Genomic DNA, 23,134 nt, shown 5'->3' with positions numbered 1-23,134 from the left:
CTGCTTTAAACTAAAGCAAGTTTGTGACAGGACTTTTAGAAACTTATTGGGAATTTCAAAACGGGAGCTCCGATTAAAAGGCAAACCTTTGACCTTGTCAAAAATTACATCCTCGGCTAGGTCTCCTCGAGTCTTTTAAAACGAACCCTCCTCATTCCGCTCCCCGGCTCGTTCCCGGGCTGAGCGGCGGTCGTTTAAATCTTTGAATGATGAACTGTAAAAGGCCTTTCGCGCTGGCCGCCGATGACGTCACCCCCCACGCAGCGTGGCGAGCACCTGCCGATGACGTCACCGCCACGCAGCGAGGCGAGCACCTGCCGATGACGTCACCGCCACGCAGCGTGGCGAGCACCTGCCGCTGCCGTCCCGGCTTAACCCTTGAGGTGCCGGTCTGGCGCCAAGCGATCAAACAAAAGTGCAGCAGCCCCCCCTCCCGCTCCCCTCCGGCACCGGCCTTTGCCTGAGCCTCGCGATCCCAGATAACCCGAAATCAGAAGCAACCTCCTCTCTCTCCCCTCTTCTAGGGGGACCTTATTTCCTGCAGCACCGGCCGGCCACTGTTTCTCTCCGGACCACACAGCGTGCAGCATTATTCCCCACTGTTGCTGCGGCCGGATGCGGTTGCGTTTTCTGCATCGGAGTGTTTTTTTTTTTATTTTAGTATCCCGGAGCAACTTTTGAAACCGCTCAGAACAAAACTAAACGTTGGAGCTGGCTCCTTAGGTCTTAAAGAGGCCACACCTTTTTTTTTTTTTTTTTTAAAGTAAGTTTAAAGAAACAACTTTTTTCCCCTTGTTTGTTTACAATAATTTTGTGTCATGGTGGTGACAAAAACTTGGACCGACAATCAGTTTGGGCGAGATGAATCGGAACTTGCTGGTTTAAAGCCTGCCTGGCTGCTAATCAAGCTGAGTTCGCCAGTTTGCCTGGAGTTAGGGGCGGAGTGGAGCTTGTTGCTCGATACCGGTGCCTTTCACTGCCGCCAGGTGGGAAGGAAGTGTCTGCTGGTCAAATGAGAATTATGTATTTCAAATTGCCTGCCCTACGTGTTCCCCTTTTGGCTCGGTTCTTGTGCTTTTGATTGGAGATCTATTTCTCTGCAGGCATTGCTTGCTTTTGCATTTGTGAACTCCCTCTCTCTGGCCAGAAACGTGGAGATTAGGATTAATTAAAGGGCAAGTGACCTCTAGCATCTAAGAAGTGAAGGAATAAGCCTATTGGTTAGAGCAGTTGGCTGAGTATTAGTGGAAGCCAGGGTTCAAATTTCACCGACGCTTCTTGTAACCTTGGGCAGGTCACTGTTGCCTCCAGGACAAACTTTCAGGTCAATACAGTAAAGTGCAGCCGCGGTTACCCTGCTCCTAACCCGCTTTCTACTCACTTTTCGGCCGCGTTAGTCCAACTATCCCCTTTAACCCATTCTTACCGCCTCTTTAAATCACCGGGTAACCCCTTCCGCACGCAGCATGTATATTACATGTAAACGATCAAATTAGCTATTCCCTCCCATACAGTAACGCGCGCCTCGACTATCGCTTTTTTACCCTGCCGTTTTGCAGCGCGTTTAACCTGCTAATTTACCACCTACCCCTACCCCTGCGTTAGAGGCAGGGGTAAGGGTAGACGGCAAACTTTCCCCCAAAAGGAAACCTAAAAACCTAAAATCCCCTCCTCCCGAAGCGACTTGACATGTTACCAACTTACTTTTTGTTGCTTTCAGCCCCTTCTCTTCTCTGCCGTCCTCCGGAGGGGGCAGCCGTTGGCGAAAGCAGCTTGCAGCGATTCCCCCCCCCACGCAGGTCCCGGTTCTCCTGGCTCAGCCCTCATCTGAAGATTGTGAAGTCAGGTAAGAGCCCACTGTTCTGTGCCCTCTCCAGTCACGGCGCGAGCGGAGCGAAGCGAAGCGTACTTTCATTGGCTTGAGCGCCCGTCAATTTGGGCGCTCAAGCCGATGAAAGCACATGCACGGGCGGGCGTACATGTGCTTTCATCGGCTTGAGCGCCCGTCAATTTGGGCGCTCAAGCCACAACATCATGCCCGCCCGTGCATGTGCTTTCATCGGCTGGAGCGCCCAAATTGACGGGCGCTCAAGCCGATGAAAGCACATGGGCGGGCGTGATGTCACGGCGTGCATCACGCACGCCCGTCCATGTGCTTTCATCGGCTTGAGTGCCCAAATTGACGGGCGTTCAAGCCAATGAAAGTACGCTTTGCTCCGCTCGCGCCGTGACTGGCGAGGGCACAGAACAGTGGGCTCTTACCTGACTTCACAATCTTCAGATGAGGGCTGAGCCAGGAGAACCGGGACCTGCGCGGGGGGGACCGCTGCAAGCTGCTTTCGCCGCCGGCTGCCCCCTCCGGAGGATGGCAGAGAAGGGAAGGGGCTGAAAGCAACAAAAAGTAAGTTTTCATGGGTTAAAGGTGGGATCCACTTCCTGATGCCTGTCATTTCAAATGTCATTTGAAATGACAGGTACCAGCGCACCCAGGATACTGTATAGGCGCTGTATTAAGCACCTATACAATAAAATGGGCTGCGCAGGCCTAACGCGTCACAGACGCTTCTTGGACGCGGCTTGCATTTGCAAGCTATTTAAATACAGTATCGAGCAGTTGGTGAGCAGGACTGTGCGTGCGGCAAATGCCCATGCGCCCGGCACTAACGCAGCTCTTCTACCGCTCCTTACTGTATTGGCCCTTTTGTAAGCGAAATACCTACCGTACTTGGATGTAACTGGCCTTTTTTGGTATATTATTGGAGAAGTGATCTGTCATTTTCTGATTTCCCTCCCCTCCCCCCCAGTTTGACCTTTCACCTCCAGAAGCGAGGAGATATTTTATAAAATGAGCCATAAAGCTGTGAATAGTCAGCCCATCCGTCTTCCTACCTCTTACTTGTTGTGTGGGGGCTCAGACGGTCATTTAACGACAAAAACCAACCTATAATATTCTTATATAAAAACATAAGAAGTGTCATGTTGTGTTAAATCAAAGTTCCACCGAGCCCAGCATCATGTTTCCAAAAGTGGTGAATCCCAAAAAGTAGTTCAGTCCCTTGTTGCTCACTCCCAGGGATAAGTGGTGGATTTTCCAATCACTTGGTTAATAAATGTTTCTGGACTTTTCCTCCAGGAACTTGTCCAAATCCTTTTAAAACTCTGCTTTGTTAGTTACCATGACTACATCCTCCAGCAACAAATTCCACAGCTTGGTTGTATACTGGGGAGCTGATGCAATAAAGTGCGCCCAGTCTAGTGCAAGGGTTTACACATGGTTGCACGTGTGTTTTGTAGGCACTAGACTAGCATCCAATGCAATAAGGAGATTAGGGCATCCAAAACACACACCCAAACAAATGCGTAGCTGATAGTGCCTTTTACATGTAAATTCCATGTAAATAAAGCTATTAGCTATTACCCGCCCAGTGCCTAACTTACACTTTTTAACTAGGCAAATTTAATTCCAGCCCCAGAGGTGGCATAAAGTCAATCTGCGAGTTAAGGGCTTATGAGAAATTTAAAAATACAGTCTTCTGTGGTTCCCCCTACTTAGTATTATTGTGGCACTTACATTTAATGCTTGTGATGTTGAAAAATAGATGTATATTGGCTTGATTTTAAAAAAAAAAAAAAAATCTTCTGGGTGCACAATTTAGATGCCCATAGCAAGGGGCGCTTAGCAATTGTGAGCACCCAATACGTTTAAGCACTAGGGATGCACAATTCTTCCCTAATGCGTCCTTTTTTACGCAGCCCCCTCATTTAAATACTGCATTGGGTGCCCGGGGATGTGCTGCGTGCGCGTTAGGCAAACAGGCGCTCGATACAAGCACCCATTTTCTATGCACGTCTTATTGCGTCAGCCCCTGAGAGAGAAAAAACCTTTCTCCAATTGGTTGTAAATCTGCTACCTTCTAGTTTCCTGGAGTATCCTCCTGGACCTCATACTATTTGAAAGAATAAATAACTGTTCCCTCTTTCTGTTCCATCCAGTTCATGATTTTATAAACATCTGTTTGCATAAACCTCTACCTTTGCCTAGCTCAATAAAAAGCTACTGTTATGTTATGGAAAATATTGTAAATATTTGTCAGATTTTGATGAACTGTGACACAAACCTAATAATTAAAAAAAACCTGACAAAATCTGCAGCTGCTATGTAAACAGGACTAAGTAGGAATCCCTCTCCTTGCTTGTGATATTAAGGACAGAGGCAATGCTAGCCCAATGGGTGCCTGTGGGGGCAGAGTCGGCAAAGAAAATAATAATACAAAGTGAGTCTGGAGGCCCCCTTGGGCTGTTTGGGCCCCTAAGCAATTACTTAGTCTGCTTATGCCTAGCACTGGCTTAGATTCAGGGCGGTGTTAGGGGATTTGTCACAGCTGGCTGTTAACGTTGCTAACACTTGTGCTGTCTTTGCATTTCTCTTCCCAGAAGTAAAACTGTCGGCGGCGGCCATGGCACTGGTCTCAGCAGATACACGGATTTCGGAGCTGTTGGGAGAGCTGCACCAGCTGATCAAACAGACACAGGTAAACTACAGGTGGCATAGGAGCAGCAGTCTAGGGTGCTGATAGGGAGAAATGGCCACTCCCCCATGCTGGAAAATGGTGACCCCCCCTCCACCCCTTTCTCTGTATCCCCACAGGAGGAGCGTTCCAGGAGTGAACACAACTTGGTGAACATCCAAAAAACACATGAGAGGATGCAGACAGAGAACAAAAGTAAGATCCATGAGGCCGTCCTGCCCATCAGCTCTGTTCCCTGTACGTACCCGGATCAGTCCAGACGGTGGGTTATGTCCCCCGTCCAGCAGATGGAGTCAGAACAAAAGCTTCTGGGGGAGGTGCTCTATAAGCCCACCTCCCTTGTCTCAATGCTCAGTATCTTTCTGACTCCAGCAGATGGGAGCAGGGGACCATCAGTTCCCCAGCACAGTAGCTTAGTGTTATCTAGGCTTGTACTCTGTCTCTTTTCCTGCTGACTGTCTAGCACTGGGTAGTTAGGAGCTCTTAAAATTTTGGATGCAGTCATTACGTAGGAAAGGGAACTCTGGAAAGCAGAGCTGGGCATGGGGTTCCTAATATTGGGAACATGGGACCCGCCTCCATCTTCATCCTGGTGTCTTTGGAGACCATTTGACAACTGAAACTGTGCAGTCCATGCATGCACCTTGAAAATAGTGGTGTGCCTGCTTTTGAAGTGCTGCAGCTGGATATAATCTCTCACATGGTGATGTTATTCCGCCCATCTTTCCTCCTTTATTTGTTCCAGTCTCCCCATATTATCGGACGAAGCTCCGAGGACTCTACACCACAGCCAAGGCAGACGCAGAAGCAGAGTGCAAGTGCGTGATTGATCCCTTCTTCTCTTGCATGACATGACCTGGGGCTGTCTGATCTTACCAGCAGGGAACATGCGTCCTTCGCACCGTCTTCCATTGTCACTCTGAATCGGTGAAATATGTTAATAATGTGATGCATAAGCAGTGAAGTAAGCAGATGTGAACACGCATGCACATCAACACAGGGAAGAAGAAGGTAGTTGATAAGCCCTTGTCTCTCCCACAGCAAATGATTACTTGTTAATTTTTGTAAGGTGAACTGGGTAAGGGTGGCAAATAAAATAAATCAGCCTTTTCAGAAGGGCTCCCTACCTACACTTACATGGGAAGGAAGTTCTTGGGGGGGGGGGGGGGGAATGGAACAGAATGAAAACTTTCCCAGAACTGCTGTGGGACTGAGCGTTAATAACTTTCTTTCTTCCAGCATCCTACGCAAATCCCTGGATAAGATTGCAGAGATTAAGTCCTTGTTGGAGGAGAGACGGATTGGTAAGTGACCCACCTACCATGCTCTTCCTGTCCTCGCTCACTTTTCTCACCTCCCATTTTTCTTGCTACTCTCAAGATTGTACTGGTGGGTGCTGAAGTTTTGCTCATACAACACAATCTGTGGTCTCACTTCCTATGGATAAAATAATAGGATCCTTCTTTCTCTTTCTCCCATTCCTCTCTCTCTCTCTCTCCTTTCTCTATGCCTCTTCCTCTCTGCCCCATTCCTTTCTTTTCTTCTGCAGATGTCTATCTGACTCATCAAGGTAATGTTATGGATGAGAGCTCATTTCTTTCTCTCTCTCTCTGTTTCTCTGCAGCTGCTAAAATCGCAGGTCTGTATAATGACTCGGAGCCACCACGAAAGACCATGAGGCGGGGAGTACTGATGACTCTCCTACAGCAATCTGCCATGACACTGCCTCTCTGGATTGGGAAGCCAGGAGAAAAGTAAGTCTGGCTGTATGCGCCTATACTCAGCCTTCATGGAACTGAGGGCTGGCCTTCCCCCCACCTCTAAGATAAGAGATACAGAGGCTGTATGGGTCATGCCCTCTCTCCTCCTCTGCTTTCTCTCCACCACAGGCCGCCTCCTCTCTGCGGGGCAATTCCTGCCTCCAGTGACTACGTGGCTAAGCCAGGAGACAAGGTGGCCGCACGGGTGAAGGCTGTAGATGGAGATGAGCAGTGGATACTGGCCGAGGTTGTGAGCTACAGCCATGCCACCAACAAGTAAGAAAAGAGTTGCAAGACACTGTCAGGGGCTGCTCTCAGCCTGGGATTGGTGGGGCCATGTGCCTGTAAAGTGCCATCCCTCATAGCAGAGGGGAGAGTTTAATGTCCCATAGGAGTCCTAGAAATCTTGAGGTGTTAATGAGCCTAGTATCCATACTTTCTGGGTCATTACTCTGAAGCTGGTGGTTAGAACAATGGCTATACTAAAGGAGGAAACATTTGGTGTACCTCGAACTTTATTTAATTTGTTGTACTATATGATTTATCTGAAGTTTACTGTATAAAAGGTATCAGTCTGCTTTCCCTTGCAGAGCCTGTTCATATAAGCCAGATTTTCTAATTCTGATTGCTTTTGGGCCTTAAAATGTTTTTATTTCTAGTTTGTTTGGTCCAAAGTTGGTTGTCTGGATGTCTTATGTGTGAATTTAGCATACTTAAGAAGAGGCTGGTTTGATAAGGTGCACTTTGGTTAGTGGCCTTGCATGTAAATCCTAAACTCCCCCCGTGCAGAGAGGCTGAGCATGTGTTTTCTTAATGCTGGAAACTCTTAGTCAGAGATGGAGTTAAGTTTCCCGAGTTAATGTTAGTCTATGGGTAGAAGCTGGCGATCTGGTGCCGTGACCTGTAGTTGGGATTTATATGCAAAAAAACATGTTTTCTGCATATAAAATAAGATTTATGTGCACAAGAAAATATTTTCTGCACTGGTCCCAGTTCTAGTTGCGACAATATCTGAAAAAATTAAGAGAAGCTGGGAAAGTAGTCAGGAATGCGAAAATTCAAAAAGAAGAAAAATAGCAAATATGGTAAAATGAGGGACGACTTTTTTAGATATGTTAATGATAGAAGGAAGTGCAAAAATGGCATTGTGAGACTCAAAGGTGAAGAGGGGGAATATGTAGAGGCTGATGAGGAAAAAGCAAAATTGCATAACAAATATTTCTGTTCAGTGTTCACTGTGGAAAGCCCTGGAGCAGGACCACATAAATCAAACACAAGTAAAATTGATAAACCTCAATCAATTTTCAGAACAGTGTGTTCATGAGGAGCTAACTAAACTTGAAGTAGATAAGGTGATGGAGCCAGATAGGATATATCCAAGGGTAAGAGATGTCCTGGCAGCTCCGCTGGCTGACCTTTTCAGTGCATCTTTAGAGTCTGGAGCAGTGGCGTAGCCAGAATTGATTTTTTGGGTGGGCACAAGGTTAACATGGGTGGGCTGTAGGCATGCAGGTCTACTAGTTGTTTTTTTACTGATAAATAATGCCAAATTATGCAGCATAGCATTCACATCTACGCCTCAGTATGAGGTTTACTTAATGATACAAACATAATTCACGGTGATTTGTGGTACTTTAGCCTTCTTATTATTACGATTTTATACACGGCTCCTACCTGTCCATAAATTTTGAGAGAGCGGTTGTGTTGCTTATATTTAAATTGCTAACATCTCAAAATATAGATATATATTTTTACCTTTGTTGTCTGATCTTTGTATTTTTCTAATCAGTTGGTCCTGGTCTCTTTTTCCCATTTTTTCCCTTATAGCTCATTTCCTAATTCCTTTTCAGTGTCTTTCTTCTATTACTGTCTTCTTCCCTTCCACACACACACACACACACACACACACACACACACACACACACACACACATATACACGCTTTCTCTCACAGACTCCCTCTCACACACTCAAGCTCTCACTCTCATATGCTCTCCCCCCCACCCCCAAGCTCACATTCAAGTTCTCACTTTCTCACCCTTCCCCTGGCTTATATTCTTATGCACACACAGACACACATCCAGGCACCCATTCTCACCCACACACATAAACCCAGACTCCCATTCTCACCCACAAACCCATGCTCCCAGTCTCACCCACACATATTCAAGCTCCCATTCTCATCCATACATATACACATTTAAGGTACTATTCTCACCCACACATACACACATTCAAGCACCCATTCTTATCCACATATTCAAGCTTCCATTCTCACCCACCCACACAAACCCAGGCTCTCATTCTCACCCATATATACACACATTCAAGCTCCCATTCTCACCCACCCACAAACCCAGGCTCCCATTCTCAACCACACATACACACATTCGAGCTCCCATTCACCCACATATTCAAGCTTCCATTCTCACCCACATACACACCCAGGCTCCAGTTTTCACCCACACACACTCCCATTCTCATCCACACATACACATTCAAGCACGTGCACAGCTTCCGCTTTCTCCCCCAGAGCAGGAAGATCAGCTGCCTCTCCTGCTGCCACCGGACTCCTGCTATCTTCGGGCGTCCGAACTTCCTGTCGGGGGGGGGGCGAAAGCGCAGCGCACAACGTCCGCTTCCTCCCTCCCCCCCCCCCCCCCCCCCCAAGCAGGAAGATTGGCGGGCAGTACGGCCCGACGCCCGAAGATAGCAGGAGGCCGGTGGCAGCAGGAGAGGCAGCTGATCTTCCTGCTTTGGGGGAGAAAGCGGAAGCTGTGCGCGGCGCTTCCGCTCCCCCAAACAGGAAATTCGGCGGGCCGTTTGGTCCGAAGATAGCAGGAGAACGGGTGGCAGCAGGAGAGGCAGCTGATCTTCCTGCATTGGGGGAGGAAGCGGAAGCTGCGTGTGGCGCTTCCGCTCCCCCCCGAACAGGAAGACCGGTTGGCTATATGGCCGCAGCAGTGCTTCCCCATGTGTGCCGTGATGGCGCGCGAGGCGTGGGTTCTCTTGTTCGCTGTCGCGGGGATGGGATCCCGCGACAGGCTTGCAGTTCCGGTGCCAGTTGGGTGGGCCTGGGTCTAAGTTGGGTGGGCACCTGCCCACCCAGGCCCACCCGTGGCTACGCCACTGGTCTGGAGTAGTCTCGGAGAACTGGAAACGGGTGGATGTGGTTTCTATTTTTAAAAGTGAAAGTAAGGAGGAGGCTGGGAACTACCTGCCAGTTAGTCTGACCTCTGCAGTGAGGAAACGTAATGGAATCACTGCTAAAACAGAGGATAGTGCAATTTTTTAAATTGTAATGGATTGCAAGATCTGAGGCAGCGTGGTTTTACTAGAGGTAAATCTTGTCAGACAAATCTGATCAATTTCTTTCATTGGGTGACCAGAGAGTTGGATCAAGGGAGAGTGCTAGATGTAGTGTACTTGGATTTCAACAATGGCTTTGACATGGTCCTGCACAGAAGACTTACAAATAAATTGTGTGCCCTCAGTGTGGAGCCGAGAGTGACTGATTGGGTTAGAAACTGGCTGAGTGGGAGGCGACAAAGGGTAGTGGTAAATAGTTTTCTCTGAGACGGGTGGGTTGTTACCAGCGGTGTGCCTCAGGGATTGGTCCTTGAAAAGAAACAGTACAACATTTGTGTGAGCGACATACTGGAAGGGTTGTCATAAGAACATAAGATATACCATACTTGGGTCAAACCAAGGGTTCATCAAGCCCAGTATCATCTCAAGCAGTGGTCAGTCCAAGTCGCAAGTACGCAAACATTAAATAAATCCCATATTAAGAACCTATCCTCTGATCTAAATGCCTTATCCCAAGTACATGTCAATCTTTAATGTTTATGTTGTTTGACCTCATTGTCAGTATAATTGTCAATGTTATGTTGTTTGACCTCATTGTCAGTATAATTGTCATACATAATATGTCATGTTGTAAACCATTGTCAATGGTTTACAACATGACATATTATGTATGTCATGTTGTAAACCATTGTGTTATTTGGAATGATGGTACAACGGCTAAATAAATGCTACGAATGCCAGCAACAAGCAGTGGCTATTTCCTATTGATTAATAGCAGGTTATCGACTTCTCCTCCAGGAACTCATCCAAACCTTTTTGAAACCCAGCTACACTAACTGTCTTAACCATATCCTCTGGCAACGAATTCCAGAGCTTAATTGTGCACTGAGTGAAAAGGTTTCTTTTTGCCGATGATACCAAAATCTGTAACAGGGTGAGAAGCTAGGACGGACTGGAAAACATGAGGAGGAATCTAGCAAAGCTCAAGGAACAGTCTAAGGTCTGGCAACTAAGATTTAATGCTTAAAAAGGCAGAGTAAAGCATTTAGGATACAAAAACGCAAGGGAAAGGTACAGTATTGGAGGTGAAATTCTTCTAAGCACAGAGGAAGAGTGGGATCTAGGGGTAATCATATCTGATGACCTTAAGGTGACCAAACAGGTGGATAAAGTGACAGTATAAGTCAGAAAGATGCTTGGATGCATAACGGGAGGAGTGGTCAGCAGAAAAGGGATGTGATACTGCCCCTTAGTGAGACCTCACTTGGAATACTGTGTACGATTCTGGAGGCCACACCTACAAAAGGATATATACAGGATGGAGCTGGGCCAGAGGGTGGCTACTAAAATGGTCAGTGGTCTTTGTTCTAAAGCATATGGGGATAGATCTGAAGATCTGACCATGTACACCTAAAGGAAAGGTGAGATAGGGAAGACATAAGATATTTAAATATCTGAAAGGTTTCCATGCACAGGAGGTGAGCCTTTTCCATGGAAAGGAGGCTCTAGAACGAAGGGTCATGGGATGAGGGTGAAAGGGGGTAGACGCAGGAGTAATCTTAGGAAATATTTCTTTACGGGAAGGGTGGTGAATGCATGGAATGGCCTCCCAGTGGAAGTGGTGGAGACAAAAACAGTATCTGAATTCAAGAAAGCATGGGAGAAATACAGGGGATTTCTAAGGTAGTCATGGGAGTTATAATGCTAAATTAATTGACTGGATACGGTCTTTTTCTGCTGACTTGTTTCTATGTTTCTCAAAAAAGATATAGCAGAACTAGAAAAGGTACACAGAAGAGTGATCATAATGATAAAGAGAATGAAACGGTTCCCCTGTGTCAAAATGCTAAACAGGTTAGAGCTCTTCAGCCTAGAGGAGATGTGATTGATATGATTTTATGCTATAAAATCATGAGTGGACTGGAATGGGTAAACAGGGGACAGTTATTTACCCTTTTCAGTATTACTAGCTACTGCTGTGTTTCCATGAAAATAAACCCTAGCTTGAGTTTTCAGGATTTTTGGAGTGGGCTTGAAATATAAGCCCTACTCCAAAAATAAGCCCTAGTGACATGCGGTTGCACCCCAAGACTTGCCCGAACCCTCCCCCCCCAAGGCTTACCGAAATTCCCTGGTGGTGCAGCGGGGTCCCGGGAGCGATCTTCCCCTCTCGGGCCATTGGCTGCCACTAATCAAAATGGCGCCGATAGCCCCTCTCTCACGGTAAGGGCTATCGGTGCCATTGGTCCTGTCACATGGTAGGAGCAATGGATGTCCCGCGCCATTTTTTAAGATGGCGCCAGCCGTCCATTGCTCCTACCATACTATGTGACAGAGGCCGGCCAATGGCACTGATAGCCCCTGTCACATGGTAAGGGCAAAGGGCCATCGGCGCCATTTTGATTACTGGCAGCCGACAGCCCGACAACAGGAGATTGCTCCTGGGACCACCAGGGAATTTTGGCAAGTTTTGGGGGGGTTGGGAGGGTGGGGCGGTTGCTGCCGGGAGAAGGGTCCAGTCCCGCGTCCGTGCTCGGGCCGCTGGACTGGCTGCCGGGCGACTTGGTCTCGCCGTGCCGACGTACCCCGGCGGAGGGTCGGGTTCTGCACGCCAGCCCACTGCCGCGAAGTCCTCCGTAGGGGTACCCGAAGGGGAAAGAGGAACCGCTTCGCCTGAACACCGGACGAGCCAGCCCGCGAGGGCACTCCCTGTTCGGGTAGGAGGTGCCAAATCGATCGGTGGGGGAAATGGGTGAGGACGATCCGGCGTCCCTCGTGTCGCTCGCTCGCCTGTCTGCCTGCCTGCCTGCTCCTGCCAGGGGAGGCAGGGAGAAGGGGGCGGGGAAAAAAATAAAAAGATCCAGAGAAGTGGAAGAACGCCCCCCTGTGGCCAGCGGGCACGTGCCGACAGGTCGGGGACGGTTCCTTCCGGAGCCGAGGGCACGGGGACTTCCACGGACCCGCACCGTTGAAGACCCGCTCCTGCGTGCCCAGGCAGGGCTCTCTGTGCTCTGCTGAGCTTGCCTGATCGGTGCCACTGAAGCTTCTACCTTCTCTCGCCCTCTCTGCGAGGCGTGTGGCTGAAGATCCCTGCAAAAAACCCCTGAGGCTGTGGTCGGTGGGAATTCGGGATGGCAGGTTCATGGGAAAAAAATAAGACATCCCCTGAAAATAAGCCCTAACCTTTTTTTCAGAGCTAAAAAGAAATATAAGACCTGTCTTATTTTCGGAGAAACACGGTAGGTAGCACATTTTAAAACAAAATTAAAAAAAAGATTTTTTCACTCGTGCACAATTAAACTGTAGAATTTGTTGCCAGAGGATGTGGTGAAGCAGTTGGTGTAGCTGGGTTTAAAAAGTTAGACAAGTTCTTTCAGGAAATGTCCATAAATCATTGTTAGAAGTGAAATATGCAATCAGAGGTCCTATACAAAATATTATATTCTACAAATAAGTCTTTTTTATTAAACACTTTTCATATGAATCATCCTCCTCTAATACATAGGAACTCCTAGCTAGACAATCTATGGTAAAAACCGCTCACTCATTCATTACCCCCATTCATACTAATCATACGCATACAGTTCACTAACATAAAAAATACCTCAACATGATTAATATATCAATAAATTTCTTATAACCATTTCATATAGTATACAACGCACTCCCTCTCAGTGTATAACACGTATAAAATTGGAATCTATTTATATGATTTGGGTGATTGATCATATAAATAGATTCCAATTTTATACGTGTTATACACTGAGAGGGAGTGCGTTGTATACTATATGAAATGGTTATAAGAAATTTATTGATATATTAATCATGTTGAGGTATTTTTTATGTTAGTGAACTGTATGCGTATGATTAGTATGAATGGGGGTAATGAATGAGTGAGCGGTTTTTACCATAGATTGTCTAGCTAGGAGTTCCTATGTATTAGAGGAGGATGATTCATATGAAAAGTGTTTAATAAAAAAGACTTATTTGTAGAATATAATATTTTGTATAGGACCTCTGATTGCATATTTCACTTCTGATTTAGACAGAGGCACTGCACTATTTTAGTGTACATAAATCATTGTTAGCCATATAGACTTGGGTAAGCCACTGCTTCTCCCTGGCTATGAGCTAGAAGGATTGGACCTATTTTTTGGGATCCTTGTGTACTTGTGACCTGGATTGGCCACAGAGACAAGATGTTGGACTTAATAGACCTTTCATCTGATCCAGTAGAGCATTTCTAATGTTCTTATGTAAAATAGTGAGAGGAAGGCTTTCTTTTCCTGTGGTGCCAGAGGATGAATCTTGCTTGTATGTGCATAATCTCCTCTTCCCCCTCCCCCCCCCCCTTTCCAAATTAAATCTACACTTAATTTATGCAAAAGACTGAGTGTAGATTTTCATTTGGGTTTGTTTGCTTTTTTTTTTTTTTTTTAACTTTCAATGCATTAACATTCCATTTGCTTACTGCATTGTAAGCTAATTTTGTTTTTCTCACCTTGAATTTCACCTTTTTACATTGGGCCCTAAAAGAAGTTTACTTTGAATCTTAGCCACCCTCTTCCTCTTTGGTAGATTGCTAGTTGTAACAGAGTTTGTTTCCTGCAGCTTTTCACAATTAGTTAAATTAGTCTCTGTCCACCAATTAACCCACCCATTGAGACTTAAAGACTGGTTCCCCAAACGCTCTTATTTGGCTTTTCTGTCTGTCATGACTAGATTATAAGCTCTGAAGTGCAGGGGCTGTCTCTCATGTGACATTGAGCAGAGCACTAAATAAATGTTGAATAGTAGTAATTTTGGACAGATGTATGTGAGTGAGTGAAGGGGCATGCAGTGCAGACATACACGTGTCCTCCGGGGGGCAGTGAAGTTCCACTGCTGTTTCACTGCCTGGGTTCTGGCACCATGCCCGCTCCAGTCTTACATTTCAGAGAGGGGGTGGGGGGGGGTCTGTGACTCTTCCCCTCAGAGCTCTGACTTTGCTGTTGTCTCACTTCTTGGTGTGTCGTATCACCCTGCTGTTTTTCTCTGTCACTAGTGCTCTGTCGCTGCACAGCAGTGTCCTCTCACCTTAAGGTCTCGTCTGTCTCTCTCAGTAATGCACTGTACTCATTCTCACACCTACCTTTCCTTTTTGCCTGCAGATACGAAGTGGATGACATAGATGAGGAAGGAAAAGAGTAAGTCGCCACCATCTTTCTTCCGGCTCTACTGATGCCCCTCAGCGCAGATATTTTATCCCCTCATCCTTTGCTCTGCCGATGCCCTTTGGCAATGGTATTCTGTCTTGACTTACACCATATGCCGAATTTCACTAAAGGGTCTCCTCTTGCAGGCGGCACACTCTGAGTCGACGTCGTATCATTCCTCTGCCGCAGTGGAAAGCCAATCCTGAGACGGACCCAGAGGCGCTTTTCCACAAGGATCAGTTGGTTTTGGCGCTCTACCCACAGACCACCTGCTTCTACCGGGCCCTGATCCATGCCCCACCTCAAAGGGTGAGATTCTGTCACCCCTCTTAGTGCCCTATGCCAGGCTTCCACCATTCTTCCCTCTTCTCTTCTTTCTTCCGCTGTTCCTTCCCCTGATATGTGCCAAGGTCCATCCATCCCATGTGTAAACTTGGAGTGATTCGCTTTATCTTCCTGTCCCTGAGTTTTAGACCCTAGTTTTGCCCCTGTGTAGTGGGGGAGGGGGGAGAGAGGGTAGTTGATATTCTAGTGTGTGCACTGAAGTGGTGCAGTGGCTTTCGAGAAGCGTGTTTGCTGGAGAGTCTTATATTTGTATACTGCCTTCCTTAGTCACAGTCCAACCCAAAATGGTTCTGTAAACATGACAATATATTAAATAGCAGAACATCATAACAATAATATATCAGAAATACAGTAAGTAGCAATATACATAATAAAATAATGGTGGTGGGGTGTGGTTGGGTGTCCCTGCCAGATTCAGAGGGCCCTGGAAGGGAGGAGAGTTGTGGGTTCCTTCTCCTGCTGTTGATAAAGCTCCTGAAGCCACAGAAGTAATGTCTAGTTGTGTGGCTGAGCTCTTCTGATCTTACTGAATGATGATAGGTGGTGAGTACATGCGGTAAGGAGAAGGACCCAGGCTTTCTGTATGTGTCTGTGATGGGGTAGGCTGGCAGAGACTCTTTGCTGATTACCATCTTCCAATTCATCCTTTGCAGCCACAGGACGATTACTCGGTGCTATTTGAAGACACGTCCTATGCTGATGGCTACTCCCCACCTCTGAATGTGGCTCAGCGATACGTGGTGACCTGCAAGGAGACCAAGAAGAAGTGATGCAGGGATGTAGAGGAGGAAAGAAAACCTTCAGTAGCTTTAATCTGTAACCATCAATCCTGTGGAAAGTGTTTATCACCGCCACTCGGACCCTGCTGCACCAGGACTGCCCTTGCTGCTCTCCAAGGCACTACAGCTGTGTCCGATTCTGTGTAGGTGCTGCCGTAAAACACACTGCCCTCACAGATACTCCCAGGAGGAGGGGGGGGAATGTCAGGAACGACTATAACTGCAGTCAGTGTCCTCTGATTCCTTCATCTGACCAGAATAAATCCCTTTTTTAAATTTAATCTGAGTATTGCTTGGTTATTCCACCTTTGTAGGGAGAGCGTATTATACAGCTGTGCATTTGCATCTGGGCATACAAATGTCTTCAGAATTGTGACACAACCTAGGTGAAAGGGCGAAGAGACCAGCAGGCACTGCAGGAGAAGGGAACAGATGCAGGCATAACGGCACTGAAATTTCTGGGTCCTAATTTGGGGATAATGGTAAATGGAGTTTATGCCGAGAAAAAGGAGGTAAGCAGTGGAGTACCTGAAGAATCAGTCCTGGTGCTGGTTCTGTTCACTGTTTTCATAGGTATCTTGGAGAGGGGTAGTAGGAAGGTTTGTCTCTTGACAGGAGGTACGAACATCTGTAACAGGGTGTACACGCCACAGAGAGTGGAAACATAAGAAGTGATCTAGGAGGACTTCAGGGGAGAAGGGACACACAACAGACAGGCATTGAAATTCCTGACAGAGAAATAATGCACAACAAGCATTCTCCAGTGGCAAGCAAGTATGAGAACAGGAGTTTTATTTATTTATTTATTTATTTAATAATGTTTATATACTGACTTTTCATGCAAGCATATCAAATTGGTTTACCGTAGTTAGCAATTAATCATTTAAAATTATTTGCATTTCCAAAGAAGAAATAATTATATTATGAAATAATGTATTTACTTAACATAGCAAACTAAATAGTATGCTAAATCAAAATTTAAACACTTGAGAGGTAGTATAGTTAGGGTAGAGATAGTAAAATAAAAATATACATTACCTTGGTATTAGAAGTGTAAGATAATTATGCTAACAGCGCTTGGTAGGCTTGTTTAAAAAGCCAAGTTTTAATCTCCTTTTTAAATAATTTGATGTCAGTTTCTAGTCGTAATTCCTGCGGGATGGAGCTCCATAGAAGGGGTCCAGCAATAGAGAGAGTTCTTTCTCTTACATTAGGTGGGCAATTTTGGGGGAAGGAAATTGGTAGCATCCCTGTTCCAGTTGATCTGATGGTTCTTGAAGGGGGTGTGGAAGTGAAGTGAAGAGGTTAAGCCATTCAGTTTTTTCATTGTAGAGGGTTTTGTGTATTAGTGATAAGATTTTATGCTGGCAACCTCCAGCAGGCAGACACATTTTTATTGGCATGTCGGTCAGTGAAACATTCTGGCACTGCGAGCATTTTCAGACCTTGCAGGCTGCCTCTGCTGATGTCTGTGGTCCGCAGAACTGGGCTGCAAATTTTGAGAATGCTCAGAGGACTGACATTTTGCCAAATGGGTTAAGAGGTGGTGGTGGTGGTGGTAGTAGGATGTCAGAGAAGGCCGATGTTGCTTATTTTAGTGGCAGCTGCGTAGGAGAGGGATCCCCGGTGGAGGAGATATAATTTCCTGTGCAGTTTATATAGGAAGGGACCACTTCCCGTGGAAGAGAGAATGCTTTATTGTGGTGAAACAATCCTCCCCCTCTTGCCATAGTAGCAAACATTGCTGCTGTTTTTATGGCATGGAGCCAAAATTGGTTGCTGACTTATGTTGTAGATTAAGATGTTATGGTGAGACTATGGAGTAATGAAATGCTTCTTCACAGCAAGGTGTGATGGATGCATGGAAGAGCCTTCAGTGGCGGGAAAACCAGTATCGGAATTCAAGAAAGCATGAGATAAGCATGGAATATCTTTTGTTGTGGAGATGGGAGTAGAGCTAGTGGCAGTATTCCCTCTAAGCTGTGCACAACTTGCATCCTTCCTATGGACAGCTGCTGTTCATCCATGCACAAGTGTATTTATTTATTTTTTAAACTCACAAGCCAACACTTCCTGACTGCTGATCTTGTGCACGGCAAGATCATCAGCCAGCCTACTTCCAGCGCTGGCATAGGCTGATGCAATATCGGCATGCGGAAAATGGGCCTCTCATGACGTGTGCTGATGCACCTCTCCGGGGTGCCAGATGTAATATTTAAATAGGCTGCCATGGTAAAAAGGCGGTAGGGGAAATTGTGCGCCCCTAGGGCCTCCTCGGCAGCAGGCGTCCAGGAGAGGTGGCTGTCAGCGGGTTAGGAAAATGGATGCTCCATTTTACGAGTGTCCGTTTTCCTAACCTGTGCACAGCCAGAGTTTAGGGAAATAGATGCCCGTTTATTGTGTCCCTTTTCCTAACCTGACTGCCAGCACACTTATTTTTATTTATTTTTAAGGTTTTTTTTCCTTTTTTGGTTCCTCCGAATAGATATCATCATGATATTAAGTTGGAGAACCTACAGAAAAAGCAGTATTTTCTGCTTTTCTGTAAACGTTTTTGGCTCCTCAAGAATTAACGCTTGCTCCGGAGCAGGTATTAATTTTTGAGGGTAAAAATGTGGGAGTCCGGTGCACTTTTTTTTTTTTTTTTTTTTGCATCGGATTTGGGGGGGTGGTAATAATAGCCTCATCAACATGAATTTACATGTAATAAGTGCTATTAGCTACACACTCGGACGTGCATTTTGGATATGCTAACCCCTGTTTTGCAGTGGGGGGGTTATGGACGTGCCTCCAAAATATGTGAATTACTCTGTTCATGTTTAGACGAAAATGGGGTAAAGCACTCTGATATGTTGGCTGAAGGTTAAAAATAAAAAAAAACTTTAAGGCACCTTAGAAACCAGTTATGTATCGGCATGGGCCAATTAGTAATTACAACATTAATCAGATGCCAGTATGGATTGCATCATGAACTGGGGCTATTGTTCTGTATGTACGTAGATTTGACATAAACTATCTTTGGCGGGATGATGGGTTCTGGCAGCCATGTTAAGAGTATCTTTAACCTGTACCAGACAATATTCGTATGGAAAATAAATGAATGCACCTGTATACATAGTATGAAAAGTTCTAGGGGTTTTACGGGAAGTAGTTTAATAAGAATTTTGGCTTTGGGTGCCAAGGGTGGAAGCTAAAATCATCCTTTTTTTTTTTTTAATTCAAAATTTGGCAGCGCCCGGAAAAACAATCAAAGAGGGGGTGGGGGTAGCTGGCAGCACCCACCCTGCCAGCCCCTGCCGAGGGGGAGGCAGCCCGCATGACCAGGGTAGTTAGGGTGGGGGGAGAGAAACTGTCCATCATTGGGGGTTGTTGGGAGTAAAACAACTCTTCCTCTCCCCCTCCCTCAGCTCACGGGGGGGGGGGTACCTGCCCAAACCCAGAAAAAAAAGTGGAACATTGGAACGTGGTACTGCAAGGGAAAAGGGTCTGCGCTCATCCCTCCTTACTAAGCCCACTAGTATCGGTTTCTTCCAGGCAGGACTGACTCAGAGCTGTTCCAGGGAATTCTCAGCCCCATGTGATTATTTGTTGAGCTTGCAGCCCTCTCCCTCCCTCGTTTGACTCCGCTTTTCTCAGTATGGGATGATGAAAACCGACAGCCGCAGCTGCAACGAGAGTGGGGAGAAGGGGTTGGGTGGTAGCCTCCTCACCCGTCTACAAAGCTGCCAGGAGGGATTTTTAAGACAGGGCACATGTGCCCCACCCCCTACCTCCGGCCTTCCAGAAAAATACCTTCAGCCATACCAGTGCAATTTATTGAATATCCCACTCCTTTTGTTATTGAAAATTCATCCTTTCTATAATGTTTTCCAACCCACTTCTTGATTTTTTATTCTTCTCTACCATCTCCCTTTCTTTCTTGTTCCTTTTTCCTGATCCTTCTCATTTTCTTTCAAATGTGCTTTCTTTCTTTTATTTATTTTTGTTAAATCATTTGTAGATTTTTCACGTTGCCTCTCCCCTTTTGACACCTGAGTTTTCTTCTTGTACCTGCTTCTGACCGCTCTGTAACCTGCTTCCACCTTTGCTGAGGTTTACTCCCGTGTCCCAGGTGTTTACTACACATTTCCCTCTTCCCACACTTCCTTCTCCTGCAAACATCCCTTCTCACACTCTCATCCTCTCTCCCCTGCTCGGGTCTCCTTCCTTCACTCCTTCATATCTTCTCCTCAGCTCTCCTCCCTCTGACTCTCATCTTTCTCCCCATCCCTCATTTCTCCTCTCCTCCACCCATTCCCTCTCTTCTTTTCTCACCATCCCGCAGCTGTGACCTTCGTTCCCTCATCCTCCCTACTCCATCCTACCACAGCAAACTCTGCTCTTCCCCAGTGGACAGCAGTGAGGATTGCAGGGACTTTTAGGTATACCATCTGCTTCCCTCATCTTCCCCAGCTGCCCCTCCCCCCTCTATCTATCCATCCCAACTCTCTTGTTCCCACCACATTCATTCCCTATATCTTTTATTTAGCTGAGGGGTGAGAATCCATTCAGCTGCCCAGCGCTGTCCGGCCTCTGTGTCAGCCCCCCCCCCGGTTTCAAAACTGGTGCAGTGACACTTCCCATGCGTTTATTTTGCAAGAGGCGAGATCACCCTACAAAAAATGGCCAGGAACTCTGAACTTGCTGGCACAGATACTGAAGAGCACTGCGCCGTGGCAGGAGAGATCAGAAGGGGAGGACCACACTAAGGTGACAAAGGGGCTGTACCTACTTCAGCCATGGCAAAATCACTGCTAGCGCCCCATCTGCTGCCTCGGGCAGGACTTTCCTGCTCCTGAGCAGATGAAGGCCTCCCGAAGCAGGAGACTCCTTTCCTGTCCCAAAGACTTGGTAGGTCTAAGTCTGATTGACTAAAATCCAAATTTCTTATTCCAGAAGGCGGCTGAGGGTGGAGACGTCTTCTTAGTCTTAGAATAACAGAAGTGTGTCAGACTGACTCAGTCTATACACCTGTGTGTGTGTGTGTGAGATTAAGAGTTCCACTTTTTCATCCGTCTGTGCTGTATTCATGCTTTACGTGCATCAGTCTGGTGCCAGCATGAGGCTTTGGTGGTGAACCACGGCGTGGGAGGAGCTTTCAGAGCAGTGTGAGCTTCTAAAAATACATCCTGAGGGAATGCAGGGAAATGAAGGGCCGTACAAAATTGTAAGGTGATCCATTTTTATTTGACTAACACCACATTTCTTGGTTAGCTGGAGCTGACGCTCCCTTCATTATGTCAAAACACAATGGGCAGTAGACTCACAGGCAACCACACCACTTTATCCAGAGGGAGTGAAATAAACATCAGAAGGAGAGAAAGGACTGATCCTAACTTTTTATCCAGAAGGAGTGAAATAAACATCAGAAGGAGAGACTGATCCTAACTATATTGTTTATCTGCCAGCTAATGATCTACAACATGTTAGCGAGTAGTAAGTACATTTTTTGTCCTTCCCTTGAGAGACAAACGAGTCAGAGAGTGAAACGGGAGAGGTGTATTGAGGTCTACTCCATGGCTTCATGTCTGCTCTTGCCTCAGAGGAGGGGGATAAAAACAATTCTAAGGTAAACAACATCTGGCATTCTTGATCCAGCTGCCTCAGCAGAGACAGAAAGCATTCCCAGGACCCTGCCCAGGCATGCTGAGAAGAGCCCTGACAAATCCTACCCTCCCACTGGCTCTGAGTCAATGGAAACCTGCAACGTACTTCTCACGCAAGGCTTTTCCCAGCCCTGTCCCTCTCTCCTGCCTGTTATGTCATAGCCCTCCCTAGCACAAACTAGGAGAGTGGGCATTTGAATGGCAGACAAAATTTAATGTGGAAAAATGGAACGTGATGCACTTAGGCAAGAATAAGCCTGAGCACACAATGCAGGGTTCTGTATTAGGAGTCTCCACCCAGGAAAAGGTCCTTGAGGGGGGTTGACACATTGAACTCCTCAGCTCCGTGTGTGGCAGAAGTCAAAAAGCAAATACAAGTGATCTGAAAAGGAAAATATCATTGCCTCTGTATCGAGCCATGGTGCGATTTTGCCCCTTGACTATTGTGTGCACTTCTGGTTGCCCCATCTAAAAACGGTACACAGGAGAGCAACAAAAATGATAAAGGGACTGGAGCGGCTCCCCTATGAAGAGAGGGTATATGGGTTAGGGCTTTTCAGCTCGAGGAAGAGACAGCTGAGAGGGGACACAATAGAATTTTATATAAAATCATGGGTGCTGTGGGAAGGGTAAATAAAAGATGGTTATTTTCCCTTTCAAATAATACTAAAGCAAGGGGACACTCCATGATCTAACAATCAGAAGATTTAAAATAAATCATCGAAAGTCCTTTTTCACTCCATGCACGATCAGGGCGCAGAATCTGTTGCCAGCGGAAATGGTCAAGGCAACCAGTATAAATGGGTTTAAAAGAGGTTTGGCAAAGTTCCTGGAGAAAAAGTCCAAAAAACGTTATTAGACAGGTAGAGAAAGCCATTGCTATCCCTGGGAGTGAGTAACTTTTTTTTTCCATTTATTAAAAATGTACAAACCGCCAATAAATATACTGAAGTAAGTGCTGTACAAAAGCACATTAATATCAAAAGATAGACAATAATACAACAAACAATAGACAATTCATATACATTGTTATTTCTTCTATACAAATTCAACACAATATATCAGTTTTCAGGAAATGCCTCTTATGATGTTACTGTTTTTGTGTATCAATATGTAGATAAATTAGGGATGTGCAAACACAAAATGTTTGGTTAGTTTATTCATTTGTTTCCTCCTTTTTATTTTGATGCATTTTTTTATTTCGATATTTGTTAATTTTTTTGCATGTAACAAAATTATAAACAGCGTAAACTACTGAAATGAATGAAAATAAAGACACATCCCTAATCAAAAGGGAATCTGCAGGGGAGCTAAAACAGTCCCAGAAAAACTGCAGAAAAGCAGCTCACGTAGAATAGGCCACCCGCCCCCCCCACACACACACACACACCCACCCACCCCCTGAGATACCTAGAGCTGTAAGTTCCAGTCAGCTTGGGGGGTGAACATAAGAAAATGCCATACTGGGTCAGACCAAGGGTCCATCAAGCCCAGCATCCTGTTTCCAACAGTGGCCAATCCAGGCCATAAGAACCTGGCAAGTACCCAAAAACTAAGTCTATTCCATGTAACC

General features: G+C 46.1%; 1 protein-coding gene across 2 annotated transcripts; it reads left to right on the top strand.

Moving 5' to 3' along the window:
* The first annotated feature begins 394 nt into the window (after positions 1–394).
* Positions 395–16,197, top strand: SGF29 (SAGA complex associated factor 29). 2 transcript variants are annotated; one of them, XM_029607049.1, is made up of 10 exons: positions 395–763; positions 4,435–4,532; positions 4,649–4,724; positions 5,275–5,347; positions 5,769–5,833; positions 6,154–6,283; positions 6,419–6,565; positions 14,748–14,783; positions 14,939–15,101; positions 15,791–16,197. In XM_029607049.1, exons 2-10 carry the CDS (start codon positions 4,458–4,460, stop codon positions 15,905–15,907), a joined length of 882 nt encoding a protein of 293 aa, XP_029462909.1. In that variant the 5' UTR covers positions 395–763; positions 4,435–4,457; the 3' UTR covers positions 15,908–16,197. The 2 variants fall into 2 exon arrangements, with proteins under 2 accessions (XP_029462909.1, XP_029462910.1); XM_029607050.1 differs by lacking the exon at positions 395–763 and adding an exon at positions 821–986.
* The last annotated feature ends 6,937 nt before the right edge of the window (positions 16,198–23,134 follow it).

This window comes from Rhinatrema bivittatum, chromosome 6 (genome assembly GCF_901001135.1).
Source record: "Rhinatrema bivittatum chromosome 6, aRhiBiv1.1, whole genome shotgun sequence".
NCBI lineage: Eukaryota > Metazoa > Chordata > Amphibia > Gymnophiona > Rhinatrematidae > Rhinatrema > Rhinatrema bivittatum.
Note: the sequence above shows the minus strand (reverse complement) of the source record. Positions and strands in the feature narration are given on the sequence as shown.

Coding starts and splice junctions, on each gene's coding strand:
- SGF29 (XM_029607049.1), top strand. CDS start 4,458: ATGGCACTGGTCTCAGCAGATACACGGATTTCGGAGCTGTTGGGAGAG. Junction 4,533..4,648: donor AGCTGATCAAACAGACACAG/GTAAACTACAGG, acceptor GTATCCCCACAG/GAGGAGCGTTCCAGGAGTGA. Junction 4,725..5,274: donor GATGCAGACAGAGAACAAAA/GTAAGATCCATG, acceptor TATTTGTTCCAG/TCTCCCCATATTATCGGACG.